Here is a 21,106-nt window from a genome sequence, read left to right on the forward strand (position 1 = left end):
TTTTATTACTGTTTTTTGGAAGTTTCTTGTTACTGTTTTTAGATATGAGTAGTAGCTGTCCCCTCTGGGAAGGCTATGAATGTAAACGCTTTCTTAATGCAAAATTTCTTTTACTAAAAAAAAAAACTGCGTGCGCACGTGCCCGCACACTTGCTGCTAAATGAATGAAGAAAATAGAAGAGAGTATGTATGTGTATCCTCGTACATGTGTAAGTTGTCCTATTTTATTATGTTAGCCACTTGCTAAGCAAAATCCCCTATGTGAAGTTAAACATCCTATGTTCTGTAATGGTAACTCATCTAAATTGTCCGCCATTAATTCTTAATCTTCTACGGGGTACATGTATTCTTATATCTTGCAATATTGTACTGACCACAGTCTTATAACAGGTGAAATACAAAATTGGGCTTTGCCATCTAGCAGTCAACGATGCACGCTCTGCCCTCTCAGAGGTTTGCATGATCCCTCAATAGTGTTGGCTTGTGTCAGCAGGGAATTCCCAAGGTCATTGGTCTCTATTATTCAGATTGATGTACAAGCCTGACTCAATATGCTTGAGAGTTGTTTTCCATTGGTTATTGCTGTTTTTTATGCAGATGGAAGGGATTCCATCCAAAGCAAGGACCTTACGTATAAATCTGACCCTAGCTCAGCTATATCGGATCACTGGATATGAGAGAGCTGCAATCGCACTTTATAAAGAATGCTTGAGGTTTTAGTTCGTACCATTGGTTTGTTCCTTAAAGAGGTTACTTCTTTAAAATTATTCCTCCTTGCTGAAAATTCATGAAATTAAAATGGATTCTTTTGCCATCCCCTTGTATAACCAGAGAGAGAGAGAGAGAGAGAGAGAGAGAGAGAGAGAGAGAGAGAGAGGTAGGTACCTTTGGGAGGCCTCGTGGGCCTACTATTTAAAGGCAACCATATGAGCCACTATGGGCTGAAGAAAAGGACTCGCTAAGGCCCTTGCTGAGTGCTATGCTATCAGAACTCAAAACTCAGAAACTAGTAAACTTGTACTCAAAGCTAGTACCCAAAAACTAGTACTCAAAATATAAGGTGCCATGGTGGCCCTCTTGTGGCTGCGAAGATGTCTCATATCTGTGTCTTTTGGGTTGTCTCTCGTTTTGGAGGGGTGCATGGTCTCCGTTATCTCTGTATCCGGTGGGCCAATCAGACTCCTAGGCCAGTGTCATCTCCTATTGACTAATCTGCTGCACTTAAGTCTCTTTGTGTCGCCACATCTCCATCAAATGTGGCCAACGCAAAGCTGGTCATGAAAGTGGATCAATTGGGAGAGTTGCCCAAAACCATGTCCCTCCTGAAAGAGAAAGTGGTACAATTGGTATACTGGGCAAGTGCATAGGAAGGGATCCTCTTTCTCTACTTGTGCCAGTGTGTATAGCCTACATGTCCTCTGCTCCCTAGGGGTTCTTGTGGCTCTCCCTGCCTTGATCCTCAGCTAGTAGGATGAGACCCACGTTTGTCCGATGGCAATCCTCAAGGCGTGTGAGACTTTCTATCCTCTAGATATTGAGGTCTGATAAAATACTCTCAAGAAATAGTCGTGGTAGAATTGGACCTTGGTGGGAAACTCTTGCTTGCCCCCCCCCCCCCCCCCCCCCCTCCCCGAAGTCCACGATGTGTAGAGCTAGAGTAGATCCAACTGAAACATATCGTGAGAGTACAAACCCGGCTTTGGCTAGTCGTCTAGAGTCTCTAGTGTCACCCTCGGTAGTCTCCAGCTAAGTAGGGTCCAAACCTTGTGAAGATATGTCACCTTTTGGAAGATCGTATCAATGTGGAGTGGTGTCATAGCGAACTCTGCTTGTAAGATTCGGTGAGGAACCAAGGGATGTGATTGTCAGCATAGGGACTGCTCTGGTAGTCGAAAATCAGCAAGGCGATTTGTTAGAACAGCCCTGGGGCACTTTCCTAGTCTATGAGTTGCCTGTCTCTATCTTTCTCCCCTCCAATTGAATTTCGACTTTTCTGCTTGCTTCCCAAGCCAGCTTGCCAAACATGGCCCAAGTGGAGCTATTTTTAGTAGTGGGATTTTTACCCCTTTCTTGCCCTTCCGCTCCTTGCCTTGGCCCATGGAATTAATACCCTAGATTAGCCCTTTTTACAATTCTAATCAATGAGAGGCCAAAGGTATTCACAGGTCTGGAAAATTCATGTCCCCGTGACATTGACCATGATAAATAGCACTTGATAGATTAGTATGTGGCATTATGTCGTTTTAAATCTTGAACTGGATTTGTATGAGTTTGTGAATCAGTCTGTAGCGCAATGTAAAAGAATAAGTAAAAATCCATCAAGTGGTAGGTAGCTTTCTCAAGCAAGGCTCCTTCACACTCCAGCGCCAGAGGTACTTCATAGGAATTCATTTTCAGTTCTTGTAGACTTGGCTGAGTTTGAGGCAGAGGAGCCCTCCACGCTTGGGGAGCATGTCTTCCAGGACAGAGTTTCCCCCTCAGCAGGGGGGCCAACTTCATCCAGGTGTTATTGGGGGTCCCATGGACATTCTGATGATTCAGGAACACAAATTGGATGCCAGGGATTGTTCCAAGGCGGGTAGCCTTCTTTCAGGCCATACTTTTTGGTCACTCACCTTGGGCATTAGGGGAGGTACTTGCATTTCTGTTTCTTCTTCTATACTCCCCTTGGTAATTGGACACGGGATCATAGTCTCTTCCAGAGCTCAGTGGATTATACTTTTGATTGATGGGCATAAGGTTGGTCTCTTAAACCTTTATGCACCCAATTCTAGAGGGGACTGTGTTCTTTTTTGGAAGGAACTGCTTTCTTGGTCACATATTGCAGATGCTTGGATTATAGGGGGAGACAGATTCTTTCTATGCAGAGGAGGGCCTTACAGAGACAATGTTGAGGACCTGGGTATCTCATTTGCAGGATGGACAGCTTTCTCCTTCAGATTTAGCCACAGCCCTCTCTCATATCAGTGACTTTTATCTTTCAGTTGCTCGTATCAGAAGGGGTGAGATCCTCAGGCGTGAGATAGGTATCCACCAGCAGTTGGCTGCCCTCCAGAGGGAGGAGCAAAAGATGCGTATAGATGCTTGGATTCAGGAGCGCCGCCTTGTTGCAGCAAGGGCTAGCAGCAGTCACTTTTAGATCAGAGAGCAGAGTATACCTTTCATGCCAGAGAGTCGTTTTGGACACAGAAGAGAGGTAGGGTCAACAAGCAGTTCTTCTCTACTCTTGGCCCTAGACATAGTAGGGAGAGCGTCTCACAGCTTGTTGACTCAGGCGGAGTTCTTCAGACATATCCAGAGGCCGTCTTGTTGGTTGCCACCGATTTCTATGCCTCCCTTCTTACAACAGATCCAGACACTTGGGCCACAGATGATGCTAGAGTGGTTATTTAGCGACACTTACCTGAGTTGGTGACTTGATGCACCCTTTACCAACGTAGAGTTCAGGATTGCTCTCTCTCTACCCTTCACAAGGGCAAGTGTCCTGGTTCAGATGCACTTACCCCTTATTTTTTATTACTTTTTGGGATCAGATTGGCGATCATATTATCTCAGCCCTGCAAGGTGTATGGGACTTGGGTGAGATGGCAGACTCACTTACAGAGGGCCTCATTCATTTGATTGCGAAAGGGGTTTGCAGGAGTTTAGTGTCTTAGTGGAGACCGATTACCTTGCTGGGTACCTTGTACAAAATCCTAGCTAAACCTATCAACCTTTGTCTACAGCCCTTTCTACCAGATCTTATCCATGATATGCAGTCGGGTTTTGTGCATGGCAGGAGCATCTTTGATAACATCCTCTCATTTGGGGAGGCTTCGGAGTGGGCCATGCATAATGGCCACAGGCTGGCCACTCTACTCTTGGAGTTTGAGAAAGCTTATGACAGGGTAGACTGGGGCTTTCTGGAGGGCACACTTACTCGCTTTGGCTTCTCAGATGCATGGATCAAAGGGGTGTCAGCCCTCTACTGATCAGCCCATAGCCTGGTTCTTATTGGTGGAGTCAGGGGAGACAGGCTTAAGATTACCAGATCAGTCCGTCAAGGTTGCCCCCTAGCCCCCTTTTTATTCCTCTTTGTGGCTGAGGCTATGAGCTATTACATTAGAGATCAAGCTGGAATCGTAGGGCTCAGGCTTCCTTTGAGGCAGGAGGATGAGCTCTTAGACAGTGAGTTGGCAGATGACACGGTTGTTTTTCTGGATGCCACTCCACTGACACTAAATTGATTCAGGACAGCATTGGATTTGTTTTGCATTGCAGCAGCTGCACACATTAATTGGAACAAATCCAATGGCTTTTGGATCAGTGATAAGGACACTCCAGTCCGGGGGATTGACATAGGGATCACTTGGATTTAGAGGGAAGTCTTCGTCAGATATCTGGGATGGAGGTGTCAATATTATTGACCCGAGCTTGCAGAGTATGGCCTTGTTTTGCAAGTTGGTAGTACGTGGATTGATGCCTGGGCAGGAGCCCTAGAAGGATTTTTTCTCACGCAGCATTCAATCTTGCACATTTTCTCATGGGGGAGATTGGTTGGACAGCAGTAGATGGATCTTTACTTCAGCCCACCTCAAATCCCCACCTTCCTCTCTCATGGTTGCTATATTGAAAGCTTGGGGCTGCTTCTGAAACACACTTTGGAGAGTTCTATCCACTTCTCGTGAAGAGATTCAAAGGCAGCCAGTCATGTGGAATGACTTGATTTTGGATCATCATGAAAAGCCACTAGGAGTGTCACATTATATGCAGTGGTCTAGATGGGAGAGGGGACCTGCCTCTACTGTAGGTGCTTGGCAGGCCTTTATGAGACTTCTAGAGGATCAAAGAGTTTAATCAGTTGGCCACCTCAGAGGGAGTACACTAAGGATACAGCAGATACAGGCAGCCATTCGGCCAGAATGGCTTGACACAGATGACATGCCGCTTACAGAGTCTACTTGTGGGGAGCGTTCTCAGGGACGGGCATTCCGTTATAGGTCATTGCATTGCAGGATGCACATGAGGATACCCTTGTCTTTGATATTCAGTCGGGAGGTAGGCTTATCAGATCTTCTGATGATATTCTTTTGGAGGTTGCTTTTCAGCCTGTCAGGATTGCAGGATTCATGGAGTGGGGCAGGGACTCACAGTGGTATCTTGACCCTGATCCTATTCTCCTTGCGCTGGGGTCTTGGAGACTCTGGCTGTATGGTGGTTCCCCTATTAGGTTCTTGCAGTGGGACCCAGGGAAGTGGGAATGGATTGATGAGGGGCACCGAGAGAAGAGCTTTCCCTTCTTTTGATATACAGTTAGAAATGCCCGGAGATTTCAGCTCAGTAGTAGAGGTTGGAGGCCCTCCAGAGCGCTACACTGGGATAGTTTTCAGATTTTCGCAACTGTGGGGAAGAACTTTTGGCGTAGGCTCTGGAAATCCCTCTGGAATAGAAAGATCACTCTTTTCTTTTGGCTTTCTATGCATGGAGGGATTGCAGTGAAATTGTGGAGATCTAGGTTCGGGGCTGACCCTACTTGTCCTCGTTGTCACATGGCAGTTGAGTTAGTACAACATTGCCTTTGGGAGTGCAGACATGCGAGGACGATCTGGAAAGGTGTTGCTAGGATTTTCAGCATCTTTCGTACAGCACCTTTCTATGACTTGGGGTTCAGTGGCTTGGTTTTCTCTTACTGGCCCACAGGTGTTCTTCGAGGGACATGATCCAGATCCAACTTTCATTGTACGACAACATTCAGTGCAGTCTTGTTTCCTCCAGGATGTTCCCCACACTCCTTTCAGAGCTGCTCATGCCTCAGTAGACACGTCTTGGGAGATTTGGGCTAGCATTGCAGCTTGGCATATTTGGAGAGCTAGGTGTACAGAGGCAATGGAGGTTGTCCAAGTTCACCCTTCCCAGACTATGGCCAGTATTTGGACTGACGCAGTACACACTCTGATGGCCATTTGGGCGAGCATGCAGGGATCCTCCAGAGCAGCCACTGCCAGGAGAGTTACTTTTTTCAAAGTTTGGAGGGGATCTCCTTTCTTCTCTGAGTTGCCTTCAAGGTTGAGATGGCATTTTCAGCCTCCGCCTTGGTTCTTTATTGAGCTGTTTTTTTCATGCATTGCATGTTGTACTCCTGCAGTTGAGCTTGGTCTCGCAGTTTTCATTCATACTTAATGAAGTAATTTTCTTGGGGGAAAAAAAAAGAAATATTTTTCACTACAGTTCCTTTTGGAAGAGACATTGGTGGATGTTTTAACTAATGGAAGAGAAATCTTTTTTGGGGCATTTATGTGCGCGCTCAAAATTAGTTAGGAAAGCACTATGCAGGGTTGCGGGCTCTATCTGCCATTATAGTAGTGTTAAAATTTCTCAAAACAAGGCCCATGTGCACAAGATTCGCCAAGTTGTTCAGTCACCATTTTTACTATCTGCTGATTGATGCAAACATAGAATGTAGGCAATTTTGTTTGGAGATTAAGTCGCTACACTAAGATCAACCATGATAAATAGCTTTTGATGGATTAGTATGTGGCATTATATCTTTGAACTGGATTTGTATGAGTTGTGAACCAATACCTATCCTAGTTGACAAGTGTAGTGATTTATCTCTGAAAAACTATTGATTCTGATCTTCATCTTTTACTGTAGTGGCGGGAGATGACTATAAGAAGGCTCAACAAGCCAAAAGGTCGTACCGACCATTTGAAAGCAAAGAGCACGCTCATCAAAAGAAAGGCTAGGCTCTTAACCATGATCGAAGGGATTCAAGGCTAGTATGGCCAAGTGATGAAGATACAATAAAGTTGCCAATTTTATCAATTACCAACATGAAATTGTGCTGACAGGCATTATTGGAACTATGGCTAGAAGCTTTAATATCATAGTGGTATAATTCACAATGTCCAGCTGGCACCCCAAAAGAGGTCATTTCCTCCAACAGTTCCAGATCTTGATTTGTCTTTTTGAATGCCACAAATGCTTGTCAAGCCGAGGGCTGATATTAAACTACATACTATGATCAAAAGAAAGGCTAGGCTAGGCTCTCAACCACGATCAAAGTGAACTCTGATCCAAAGAAAGGCTAGTCTCTTAACATGATCGAAGGGATTCAAGGCTAGTGCAGCCAAGTGATGAAGATACAGTAAAGTTGCCAATTTTATGGATTACCAGCATGAAATTGTACTGACAGGCATCATTGGAACCGTGGCTAGAAGCTTGACGCCATATATGCTCGTCAAGCTGAGGGCTGATATCACACTATATACTATAGGTGCAATTATCTATTTGCATTCTAAGTCCAAGGAGAATTACGATTCTGACCTAGCACTTGGTGAGCTGATGATATAGTATGCATTTATTTATATATTTACTTACATACTTACACATGTAAACACGCGCACACGCACACACATGCACGCACGCGCGCATGTATATCACAGCTTCCCACTTGCTTGGAGTACCATCAGCATTGTGCCGATACCCAAAGCAAGGGATCACATGGACATTGGAAATCACCGCCAACTTATGATTGGCTACACATTGGCCAAGGTCTATGGATCGGTGCTAGAGAGAGAGATCAGCTCTTGCACAGAGGCACATGGGCCGCCCTTTGGGACTGGCTAGTTTTCGAAGACAACATTCCACTCTTGATCACATCATCATTCTACGGATTGTCATCGAGGAGGTGAGATCGAGATCCCAGAAAGCCTGTGCTTGCTTTGTAGACTTTCGAAAGGTCTTTGATACAATCCCAAGAGCACGTATGATTAAGAGACTCCAGAAGATGCAAAGCCCAAGAGACATGATGTGAGGCAAGTATATGATTTAGTCAGAGGGAGAGCATGCGCCCATGGAGATCTGTCATATTGGATTGAGAGCACGATTGGAGTGAAGCAAGGATGCCACCTCTTACCTGACACTCTTTGAGCTCTATATTGATAAGATCACGACTTTCATTAACAGCCTAGGAGGGAGGGACCTTGCTTCGTGATCTAATGATACGCGGATGACATAGTCCTTGTCTCCTCTTCAGCAGTAGGCCTACAGAGACACCTAGAGGCCCCTAGAGGTGTTTTGCACGGAGAGAGAGCTGATAGTCAACCTTGGCATGACCAAAGGTTATGATCTTCAACGCCTCACGGGCGATAACTCATCGACACAGCTTCACCTACCAAGGAGAGCCAATTGCCAGGAGCAGCTAGGTGTGGTTGTTTTGATGGCCTTTGTCTTGCTAGGACTCCCTTGACGGGTATTCAGAGCTACCAAGATAGATTGTGTTGTTTTGCTGGCCTCTAGACTCCCTTGATGGGTATTCAGAGCTACCAAGACAGATTGGGCTGATTTCTCTTCTGCCAAGACTCCCCTAGTGGGTATCAGAGCTACCAGGTTAGAACCCTGAGCCAGATTCAAAAGAAGGGCGGCCATGGAATGTTGCACTGGACTGGGATGCCTTTTCTATGATTGCGTAGTAGGACGGAAGTGCCTGTGATAGGATTATTCAGTTGCCTGTCTGTGGGCTGATGCACCGGGTGCTATTCTTGTATTGCAAGCCTTTTGAATAAAAGATAAAGAAATACTAAAAGGGGCGCTAAGTTTAGGGCCAATCTGGTGTCCGGCGATCTAGCTATCAGGTGTTGTGGTCTAAGTTGATTTGGTTTACTGTGGAAAGTTCTAAGTGGCTGAAATTATGGTATTCGCTAGCTATATTATCTATTCACTGCCCTTTGGGGAAGGACGGTTACAGGTTGGATGGTCTAACTTGGAGTCTTTGGTGCAATTTTGGGATGCCATTTCACATGCATTATTTTATATATCCATCATGCTTGTGAATCCCAACAATTGCCATCTAGCAAGAAAAAAGGGTTATTAAATTATTCCCCAAGAAGCTTCTCCCCCCCCCTCAAAGAGAATTCCTCCCTAAGAAGCTTCTATGTGAGTCCTTTGCAGATTGGGGGCCCATCACTCCCTTTTGTGCCATCTATAAGATGATAGCTAAGATGATAGTGAGCCGCATCAAAGGTAGGGATTTCCAGAGCCTCCTCCAAGAGTTTTTTTGTACCTCTGTAGAAATCGGAAAACTATCCCAATATAGCTCTGGAGGGCGTCCAACCTCTACTGCTATGCTGAAATCTCCTAGCATTTGTGACTGTGTAACAAAAGAAGGGGATGCTCTTCTCTCGGTGCCCTTCATCAATCCATTCTCATTCCCGTGGGTCCCACTGCAAGAACTTGATGGGGGAACCACCATATAACTAGAGTCTCCAAGATGGAGGTGCCAAGAGAACAGGGTTATGATCGAGAGACCACTATGAATCCGTGCCCCACTCCATGCTACCTGCAATCCTAACAGGCTGGAAGGCAACCTCCAAAAGAATATCATCTGAAGATCTAACAAGTTTGCCTCCCGACTGAACATCAAAGACAAGGGTCTCCTCGTGCATTCGCAAGGCAATAACCTATAAAGCAATACCTGTCCCGGTGAAAGCTCCCAACCAAGTTGACTCTTTGTGATTGTCCTAAGCCATATGTGTATAAGGGCAATAGTCTTGGGGCAGCTTCAAAGGCACTCATTGGAGAGATCCAAACAAGCATCGAGTCATGTGGAATGACTCTATATTGGATGACCATGGCAGATCACTAGGAGTGTCACATTATATGCAGTGGTCTAGATGGGAGAGGGGACCTGCTTCCACAGTAGGTGCCTGGAGGGCTTTTAGGAAGCTTCGAGAGGATCAAAGACTCTTATCAGTTCGCCACTTTAGAGGGAGGGCAGTTAGGATGCAGCCATACCAGCAGAGTGGATAGATACAGATGTGGCTAAGCGAGGGAGCGTGAGCGTGAGCGAGGAGCGAGGGAGCGGGAGCGAGGGGCTGAGCATGAGCGTGGGAGTGGGGAGCGGGAGCGAGGAGCAACAGGGGACTGAGCGAGGGAGCGCTGAGCGTGAGCAACGGGAGGCTGAGCGAGGGAGCGGAGAGCGAGGGGGAGCGGGGGGTAGCAGGGGGGCTGAGCGAGGGAGCGCTGAGCGTGAGCAACGGGGGGGCTGAGCGAGGTAGCAGCGAGGGTGAGGGCTGAGACGAGGTAGCGGCGAGCGCGAGTAGCGGGGAGGCTGAGCGAGGTAGCGGCGAGGGTGAGCACTGAGCGTGAGCAGCGGGGGGGCTGGCGGGGGGGGAGGGAGCAAGGGGCTGGCGGGAGAGCAGAGGAACCTGAGGAGACAGTCACAGACAAAGATACAGAGAGTGAGACAGAGGAAGAGAGCATCTCATCAGAGGAAGAGAGTCAGTTGTCTTCACTGCTGAAGGAACCGGATGCATATAGTGTTGATGATGTAGGGGAGCTGGAAATCATTACACTTATTATGAATGGAGGCTTGTCAGTTGCTATGGAGGAGGGTGTTGCTCAACCAGATCTGTGTGAGGTGGCAGAGGAGAGCCCGAATGAAGGGGTTGATGCCATAGATGGCAAAAAGGTTGATAGCCCATTAAAGGTAGCTAAGGATAATAAGTCTGTATGTGTAGTGGTAGATGATGATCATGCTCCACTGTTGTGTGATGATGTGCATATGATGGCTGTTCATGTTGCAGCAATTATGCAGCCACTTGAAGACAAGGCTTGGAAGGAGTACATGGCTGAATGCAATCAATTCGTCGTTCACACTGTGATTGTGCATACCGAAGAGGCTGAGATTTCAGATTCAACAAGTGAGGAAGTGAGAAGTGAAACTAGCAGTGAAGATGAGAGCTCAATCATGTGTGACAATGATGAAATTGATGTGACTATTACTGATAAAGTAAAAGACCTGCAATTAAAAATCTTAGTTTGGGTGGGACCAGCAAGTGTTGATTGTGTGCATGTGGACTTTGATGTGTATGATGAGGTTAAGATTCAGTGTTTACAGGATGATGGTGATTCAGATGATGACCTGGATTGCATTCTTGATGATGCACTAGATGATATGTTAGCATTGATCTCTTCAAAAAAGAATGTAAACACCAGTATGCATGTTGAGCAAGATGGTAGTGATAGTGTGGTTGATGATGAGCTAGATGCTTTACTTGATGATACCCTCCTGGATTTTGCATGTGTGGTTAGTAATGACAAGAAAATATGTACTTCTCATGATTGTTCAGAGAGTGAAGATGTCAGTGAAGACGTGATGCATGGCAAAGAGTGTGCTGATATGTTTGAGCATTCTTCAGGTGGGAAGGATGTTTGTTTGCTCCTCGGTGATCTTGATAATTCATGTGATGGGCTAAGTTTTGCAGCTTACAAGGTTGAGGCAATAGAGTCTGTTGAGAAGTCCCTAATCACAGATTATGGGCTGGTTGTGCCCGTGAGATCTATGTGTGAGATAGTGACCTCAAAAGATGTGGCTCATGTGAAGATGAGCAAGACTCATGATACAAGTGTGATAGCTAATAGCCAATGGAGTTGTATGATATCTTGGCAGGATAAGCTATGGGATCCTGGAGGCTTAGTGAGGATGTGGGTATATGGAAGGAGCTGGTGGCTATATCGATTTGGTGTGTTGTTGATTCCTTTTGATCCAGGGGGATGATGGATTATGCATATTTGGCAGTGGAGGGTTCAAAGTTATCCTTTTGATCTGGGAAAAGAAAAGCAGATGCATAGAATACAAACTCCGCCCTCGCTCACACTCAGCCCCCTCGCTCACGCTCCGCCCCCTCGCTCCCGCTCACGCTCCCTTGCTGCCTCTACGCTCACGCTCTCCCGCTCAGCTCTCCCTCGCAGCTCTCAGCCCCTCGCTCCCCGCTAACCCCTCAACCACCCCTCGCTCCCCGCTACCCCCTGCTCAGCCCCTCGCTCCCCTCAGCCACCTCTCGCTCCCCACTACCCCCTCACTCAGCCACCTCTCTCCCTTCTTTTCCGCTCATCCACCGTCCCCGCCCCCCCCCCCCCTTCTCTGCTCTCCTCGTCACCTTTCACAAAAAGGGGGGCGGGGGGGGGGGAAGGGAAACCACAACCACCTTTATAATTATTATTTAAAAAAAAAATCCTCGCCATCCTCGCCATCTTAGCCTCTCCTCCTTCTCCACCTCTTGGCTGCCTCTCCACTTCAGGCTTCCGCCCTACCTCTCCACCACCTCGCACTGGACGTGCCTCCCATTATGGGGGGGGAACCGGTGCTCCCGCTCCCGGCTGAACACTAACACTAAGATCTGCACCCGCACCCCAAGAGAAATGGGGGACAAAGCCAAGAAAGATGAAAATAACAACAACAACAAAAAAAAGCAAACGACACAACTGAATTTGGAGGATGTGAACACACGTTACAACCGAATTGGACTCAGGGTAGACAACAAGGCAAAGGTGGGACCCGCCTCAGCTTCTTCAGCCTCTATCTCTACTTCAACCTCAACCTCAACTCACGCTACAGTGTCAGTTTCGTTTTCAGCTCCACCAACCTCAGCTCCCTCTATCTCTGTCTCTACTTCGACTTCAGTCCCCGCTTCAGGCCCAGCTCTAGTTCCAGTCTCAGCTCCATCTACATCTACGATCAATTATATATTCATGCCCATCGTGCCGGTTGTTGTCCCCTTTGCCTCTTCTCCTGTTACAGCTCTCGCATAGCTTATGACCCCTACTTCGGAGGTGTCATACACTGTGTTGTATTACGCTTCACTCTCCCCTCTCCCTCTCAGTCAGCCCACCCTCCCACACCCCGTTGCGATTGCCTCATCCATTCCACTGTCATCTCCGTTCCTCACTCAGCCACCGTCCAGTTTCTGGACTCAGTCCCACTCTTTCATGCCACAGACACCACAATTTCAGCATGGACATGGGTGGACTGATACACCAGAGGCTCGTGAGACCCTACTCACGGAGATACATAGTTTCTGTGAGCGTGAGATGGAGCTGGCTCGCTTCGCACGGGAGCAGGTCCGCTTCAACCAAGAGCAGAGCCGCATCATACAGGAGCAGGCTAGGGCCATTTGGGAGCAGGCGGGTCTTATTCAGGGACTCAGATAGGATATCATGCAACTGCGACAGGAGGTCACAGCCATACACACTGCCCTAGGGAGTACCCCGGTGGTCGAGGCACAGATTGCGAGCATGCAATCTGCTATTGAGGAGACTTCCAGATGGGTTGACGTGGCCAAACGGGAACCCGCAAGGGTCACCGTTTTGGCTACCCTCATGGAGTAGCAGCAGAGAGCCAGTAAGGCTCTCAACATCAGAGTACGCGGGATCCCACGCACTGACGCTACATCGATGGTAGATGCAACTGCGTTCGTGACCGCTACCCTGGGTGTGGCTGAGCACATGATAGAGAGGGCATGGCGGGTGGGGAGAGATCCCAACCGAGAGCAACCCCTGATCATACGATTTCATGACACTCACACTTATACAGGTTGAGGAGAGGCACTCTTTGCTGCACCAGCGGGATTAGGCTCGGAAGGAGGGAAAGTGGGCAATGGTATGAGAGGGACGACTTCTTACAGGCCCCCGTAGGACACCTGCCCCCTCCCCTACATAGGGAAGCGGGGTCTATGAGACTCAGATATTCGAGACCCTGTCCTACACCATTTGGAATTGTAATGGTACCTTATGGTCAGAACCAGGGAACTTCTCAGAATCCTATACAGGCCACGACATAGTCTTCTATACAGAGACACATCAGAGTCCAGAGCGCCCTCTTCCAATAGTCAGCGGATATACATGGGAGTGTGCCTACAGAGATGAGACGAGGGGTACAGGAGGAGTTCGAGGTTCAGGTGGAGTTGCAGTCCTTTTTAGATCCACACTTCGGGGGATCATTTCAATAGAGCAGAGAGATACACATTCCAGATTTCTTTGGATCGTGATACGACACATGGACAGCCAGGATGTGTTTGTCGCAGTTTGCTACTTCCCCTCGAAGACCTCCGACTTTGCCAGAGATATTCGAGGTGATGATGAGACATCCCCATTTGCTGCCCTTTATCAGTCCATCGTTGACTTTTCTAGCCGCGGAGAAGTCCTTCTAGTGGGGGACTTCAACGCGAGGACAAGGGCCCGTCAGGTACCACTTCTTGATTTCAGAGATGATTCCACTCTACTGGCAGATGTTGACCTTGAGGAGGCAAGTATGCTATGGGTTTCGGCTGACAGGCGAGGTCCATTCTCATCCTATGGGCAGGCCCTATTAGACCTAGGTAGGATACATGATCTCATTATCTATAATGGTCTTGACAGATTGCTCGCTTCAGGTGGTTTCACATGCTTTCCACATGGGGGGGGAATCCAGTGTTGTTGATTACATCATGGGATCCCCTGTCTTCACATCTCGCATTACTAACTTCACTGTAGCACCTCTCCCCCCAGGGGCTGATCATACATACCTTTTCTTTCACATCTCCATCTCCCTTCGCACAGCGCCTTCCATCCCACTCAGTGCTTACTCCACCTACCACGATGTACGCTTTGATCGGGATCACTCACCTTCTTACTCTAGCCATCTGTACATACTTCTCGCTTATATTGACTTCATACCCCTTTTAGAGGATCGTGCTGCCCTTGTCACCCGCTCACTACACGAGGCTGCCATTCACGCTTTTTCCCACACCACCTGCTCCACCCGCCCACCACCCCCTGGAACCGTACCTTGTAATAGTTGGTACGATGATGAGTGTAAGGCCTTATGCCGTCAACTCAGATTCGAAACCAAAAACAGTCTTCCGAGCGCACCAGATACGCTACATGAATACCGTAGACTGGTACGGAGGAAGAAACTAAACTTCGTTCGTCGAAACGAGGAGGAGCTATTGAACATTTTGTTTAGTAACAACTCTAAGGACTTCTGGCGGAGATTTCTAAAAGGACGGTCCCCTCCGCCACTCACTGACACCCAAATCTGGTTTGATTATGCATGCACACTTTATGACATCCCAAATCAGCCAGTCCCTAGCCTCTCACACATGCCTCGTCCCACATCCTGCACCCTCTTCACTAGAGGAGGGGTAAAGGATGTTGTAATGAAACTTCATAATGGCCGAGCGAAGGATCATGAGGGACTATGCACTGAGTTCATTGCATATGGGATTAACCTCCTAGCCCCGATCTTAGCAAAGCTTTTTAATGAATCGGTTTGTTTGGGATTTGCACACACTTGGACCATTAACACTATCTCACCCATCCACAAGGCAGGGGATCCCATGAGCCTGGAGAACTACAGGACCATTATGATTGGACATGTCATGTCCAAGATTTATGCATCAGTACTTGACTCCGAGGTTAGCAAACTTGCAGAGTGTCGAGGACTCAGAGCAGCAGGATAGGCCGGATTCCGGCGTGATCATGGAACCATGGACCACATTCTGACGCTCAGATGTATCATCGAGGAGGCGAGGTCACAGAAGCATAGGGTTTATTGTTGCTTTGTGGATTTTCGCAAGGCATTTGACACGGTCCCGAGAGCCCGCCTCATACAGCGCCTACAGGACTTGGGTTATGACCAGGAGATCATTTGGGCTGTCATGGCACTTTACGAGAGAGTTTCTGGCAGAGTTCGGGCAGAATCCGAGTGGACAGACGAGATCATGAGTACCATCGGGGTCAAACAAGGGTGTCCTTTGTCGCCTACCTTGTTTGGCCTCTACATTGACGAGCTTGAGACAGTGATGCAGACACAGGGGGGTGTAGGTTGCTCTCTTGCGGGCAGGCTGATCCAGATTTTGCTCTATGCAGATGACGTGGCTCTCTGGGCTTCAGAGACACCTAGACGCACTACAGTCCTTTTGTGAGTCTCATGATTTGAAGGTCAACGTGGGTAAAACCAAGGTCATGATCTTCAATACATCTCGAGCCATCATGCATAAGAAGCAGTTCACATTTGCGAGGTCATCTGTTGAGATAGTTTCATCATACACTTATCTTGGGGTTATCTTCTCCGGACCGAGCTTCACTATGAGACCCGCGATGCAGGCACGCTTGAGTAGAGGGTATGCCTCATTGGCCAGGCTAGAGAGGCAATGCTTCCGCTCACACTTTTAGGATCCACGCACCAAGGGGTTGCTTTTTGACTCCTTGGCTCGCCCAGCGGGGATGTACGGCAGCCCTTGTTGGGGGCCAGACTCGTCGGATACAAAGTGGGCCCGTGTGGAGCGGCTACAGGTTCTCATGCTATCACAGATGATTCGTGGTAAGTCATCCGTTCCTTACCAGATCATTCAGGCTGAGTTTTGGTCACCCCCTTTAGAGCTAGATGCTACATTTCAGGTCATCACATATCTGTATCAAGTTAGGGAATATGGGGATTATACCTCGGGGCGTAGCAGGCTACCATGGATAGCTCTATCCTCTTCTATGGCACTTGCAGCAGGAGGAGATCAGAGGTGCTGGTATGCACGTACAGAGAGATGGTTTGAGCGACTAGGGCTCCACATGGATAGACTACTTCCCTTCTAGTATAGCATGGATGCTCCGTTCTCTCCCCTCTTATCACACGAGGTCAACCAGGTTATCGGTGAGGATCTACTACAGCTACACACTTTTCGGACCTGGTTGGAACCGAGTGAACTCCCAGTGAAGCTTAGCTTCTACAGAGATCACTTCTTACATATCACAGCGGAGGGTTTCATTGACCCACCAGGATACACACAGATTCACCTACCCCACTCGATGAGGATCTCTCTTGGGCAGTTCCGGGTCTCTTTTCACAGACTTTGCATCGAGAGCGGCAGAGCAGAGCGACTACCTAGGGAGCAGTATGCACACTATGTGACATATAGGAGGTTGAGACAGAGGAGTATTTCATCTTCAGGTGTCCTGTGTACTATGAGATCGGAGGACGTTTCCACTGTCTCTTCAGAGATAGTTATGGGATTTTAGCCCATTTCCTCTCCTACCTAGACCAGCGGTGTTTGGCAGGTTTCATTCATGAGAGGCACTTAGACACCGCAAGAGGATACTCCAAGCACGGAGACAGGAGCAGACTTCTTCCTCAGTTGATCCCTCTCAAAGCTCTATCACGGAGTTCTTTCAGCTAGATCACATGGACCCCAACGAGACGAGGCCTTGACATGACCGTGACCCGAAGCCCGTGACCCGACAGCTCAGACAGAGGGTCAACACACAGATCACACTTGGAGACATCCCCTCCTTGTTTAGAGTCGGAGCCCGACCGACGGGGGTCACAGTAGCCCTGGTTAGACGCAGAGCTACGACCAGGAGACGTGCCAAGAGACCGCACCTCTGAGTAGTCGACAGCACTCTATTGCCGACTTCATGCCTCCACTACCTCATCCATCCTGATATCTTGCTGTTGCTGGGGATGATGATGATATTGATGATGATGCTGAGATTGATATATAGTCGACCATCGACATGACTATGTTGTACTTAGGACTTAGTACTGCCATTCTGCATTTTTGCATTTTTTGCATTTTGCATTTTGCATTGGTATGGACGCTCATTTAGTAGCTCCACTACCATAGCTCATTGTATCAGGATTTTCACAGTCTCATAGACCCATCGGTCTTCCGAAGACTTTAATAACTTTTCTTTCTTTCTTTCTTTCTTTCTTGCAATTCCAGCCTACAGCTCATATTACACTACATGGGTACAAACATAATCTCTGGCATGGTCTCCATTCTAATCAGGCTAATTGCCTTTCCTTTCCCCTTATCCTCCCATTTCACACCACTGGTAGAGAGCTGATTCAGATCTTTCACCTCCATACTATAGTGAGTTGATCTATCATTTGTTCTTTGCTGCTCAGGATAGACATCTCCCCCTGCCCTGGCTAGCTTATCACAGTGAGGGCTGATATGTCCCCACTCCCCACAATTCCAGCATTGGACATTGCTCATGTATCCCCGTCCTCTCGCTGCACCAGCTGAACTTCCTTCTCCTCCAACCATAGTTTCTCTCCTGTTATTCTGACCTTTACCTCTTCCTGTAGTCTCCATCCAATTTAGGCTGAGTGTTTTCATCAGCTCCACAGCTTCATGCAAATCCTTTTTCAGGGAATCATCCTGCACAGGAACAGACACCAGCTTTCTCTCTGCATATGCCTTCATCATTTCTGGGCTGCTGACCAGGGTTTTGGGCTCTTCATGCATGCCCAATTGCCTCAATCTCTTGACTTTCCACTCCTCTCTGGCCACTCTGACAGCATCCTCAAAACTATTGATATTCCTCAGCTCCACCTTCAAATGGAGTGAAGGCTTCAGGCCTAAAATGAAGCGGTCTCTCTTAATCATCTGAGGAGGCACCTCTGGCACAAGAGCTTCACACCAAAGACTCCATAATCTCCCAAATTGAATCAGGTACTGGTCAACCTCCTGCTCCTCCTCCTATCTCACCTTGCACAGCTCTTTCCAAACTTCATTAGGGCTCTTGGATTGTGCAAACCGTGTAAGAAAGGCTGCTCTCATCACTTAATACTCCGGATTTTGCTGCTGAGGATGAGTAGTCTTGAAGGTAGAAACTTGAGTCTGCAGCCATGCTTTTGCATCTCCCTGCAAGCAATAACTCATGATTTGAAACAAAATCTCAGGGTTTTCCCTATCTTTCATAAGTGCTGTAAATTCCATCTTTTCCAAGAACCTCACTGCATTCTCATATGGCATCCCCCAAAACTCTGGAAAGTCCAGTGCCATCTCTCTCAGCTCTTCAACACTACAACTGACTGCACAGCTTCACACTTGTAAACTGAAGTGCATAGTCCTCCTTGGAGGCACCAAAACGTGGATGGACAAAAGCAGTAGAGCCTAAACCGCCTTCACAGCCACCCTCATCCACATTTAAAGCAAGTGAACAACACTATCAGAAGGTAAAAGGCATTCATTCAACATCCTTAACACTACACCCCTTTACATTCAATTCATTCACTAGCCACATTTCCTCCCAAGCCAAACAACCTAAAAAAACCCAGTGGATTACACAGCTCAACACAAACTCTCCTACTGATTGACATTAAGCTCAGAAAATACATAGAAGACCCATGAAACATAAAACTCCAGAAAATGACAACTTCAGAACTGCATAACTGCCATGAACACTTCCTGACAACTCAAGGTACAAACAACCATGCTCGTATCTCCCCTGACAAAATCCATGAAGAACAATCCCGGATCTCTTTGACTTCAAGTCAATCATCTGCCTCGTATGCTCAAAGCCATCACCCCTCTTCTATGCCATCAAACACTTACAAAGAGTTCTTCAATTCACACATAGCCAACAAACACTACTTCCCCATAGCCTATGAGCAAAGAAATTGAACAACACGCTATGTCAGAACCCACCACAATTCTGTGAGAGAACCCACACCGAGAGCAACATAAGCAGTCAAGTACTTCACATAAGCACTCTTCTTTTATGAGATCCATGATCAAGTATGGTGACAATCACAAGAGCTCCTTCTTCGACCAACAGTATGCCATCTTCATTTTGGAATTGCACCTTTGGACTGCATGAAGCCCACTGTCTAAAACCATCTGTTGCCCATAGTTCCGTCGCCATAAACAAGGCCTTTTCCCATGATCAACAACAAGCACTGGTTCGCTATAGCCAGCCACCAAGACGTCGATCTCCTAGTTCAGTTTGCCCTTCATCATCAGCAAGTATCCTCCGTCTCCAAATCCACACGACATGTTCCTTAATCTTGTTGGCAGTCTCCCACAGCTTCTCATCATCATCATCCACGCAGCTCCGAACTTGCTTCTTCAGGTCGGCACCTCTACCACAGCCTCGTGACAGCTACTGCTCATCAAACTCTACTGCCTGGTGCTCCGCTTTTCTACATGTGTTCCCTTCTTCCACCTGTGACTCCTCTCGATTCCTCTCTATCTACCATTACTCTCTGGAACGAACTCTCCAGCAACTGCCATCAGTCCACCAGTGAGCAGCGCGCCCTGTCACCAAGCTGCTCACAGAGCTCTCGTCTCCCGCCACCTCAGGTCCTCCTCGCCTACCCAAAAAGAGATGCTTCCACAATCGATTACTTGGACTCCTCGTTCACGCGCTTATCTGCAACCCTCTCCTCACAAGAGCCACATGCCTCCCTTTCACAACGATCACAGCTTTGCATCAGAAAACTCCAGTGTTGCGGCTTCTCTCTTGGAACTAGCGCACACACTCTCCAACCAAGCTCCTACAACTTGTTGCTACAAGATCACCTGCTCCATCGCTCACTAACTCCAGCACTCCATCCCTCTCTCCAAAAGCCTCAGCCCACGCCCATATGGTGGAATACGACCTGCAGCAGCTCATGATTGCGCCATCAAAGTCTTCCACCTTCCATAATAGAGATGCCCTCCACAGTCCAGAAGCTCTCAACCTCATCATCTTCCAAAACAAGATCCCAAAGCCATCCTTCTTGTTGTCAACTCACGTACCTACCATCTCGTCCTCTAGAAGTATCCTTTCTTCATCACGTAGCCAGGTTTGCATGCATACTCCTCTTCTCCAAAAATCAGCCACGTCATCCCATGCTTTTTACCACTCTCAAAGGTTTTTCCCCAAAACTTAGACAAAGGCTTTAATGCACCACACTTAGACTTTGTGCACACTAATGCACACCACATTTGCACATAACCTTCAAGCAAGCATTTGATGTTTATTTCGACAGACTATCACATATGATGAACCCTATCTCGACCCATGGAAAATTTACAAGATGCCCTTGACAAAAAAAACTATTGCCCTTATACACATATGGCTTGGGACAATCACAATGAGCACATGTCATCCTGTAACAAAACATTGTCGTACACTGGATATCGTGCTCTGGGATGTCTGGTGCACCCACATTGAGTACATGAGTGCTCCCATGACTTCACCACAATACGGAACTCCAGTCATGACACTATGAACACTTGGTAAAGGACTACTATGACGGGCATATGTCATCCATGATCAACACCGTCACTCTGGATACCATGCAGTACTCGAAAGCTACGTATACAAAATTTGATTGAACGCCAGCAAGCACACACAAAAGTTGAACATCACACATGTACACATGTACAAGATGAGTTTGGGGTTTTCAAAAATCTTCACACACTGTACCATCTGTACGGCCATCTGTATAGTCTGTATGGTCATTCATACAAGCTCCCGAAACCTCTTTTGTGTTTTCCGCTTCCTCTGTTCCTCCTACTCGAGTTTTCATTCGACGGAA

The 21,106-nt window shown here is 47.5% G+C and overlaps 1 protein-coding gene across 3 annotated transcripts in view; it reads left to right on the plus strand.

Moving 5' to 3' along the window:
- Window positions 1–21,106, plus strand: part of APC7 (tetratricopeptide repeat (TPR)-containing protein) — a 158,079-nt gene that overhangs the window by 66,584 nt on the left and 70,389 nt on the right. For all 3 annotated transcript variants that reach the window (XM_087388798.1, XM_087388791.1, XM_087388782.1), the window contains 2 exons: window positions 391–453; window positions 598–713. In XM_087388798.1, coding sequence (XP_087244924.1) covers window positions 391–453; window positions 598–713 — 179 coding nt within the window. The remainder of the gene's footprint in view (window positions 1–390; window positions 454–597; window positions 714–21,106) is intronic.

Source organism: Dipteris shenzhenensis, chromosome 2 (assembly GCF_047967505.1).
Source record: "Dipteris shenzhenensis isolate YYH24624 ecotype China chromosome 2, Dip_SZ_1.0, whole genome shotgun sequence".
Lineage (NCBI taxonomy): Eukaryota > Viridiplantae > Streptophyta > Polypodiopsida > Gleicheniales > Dipteridaceae > Dipteris > Dipteris shenzhenensis.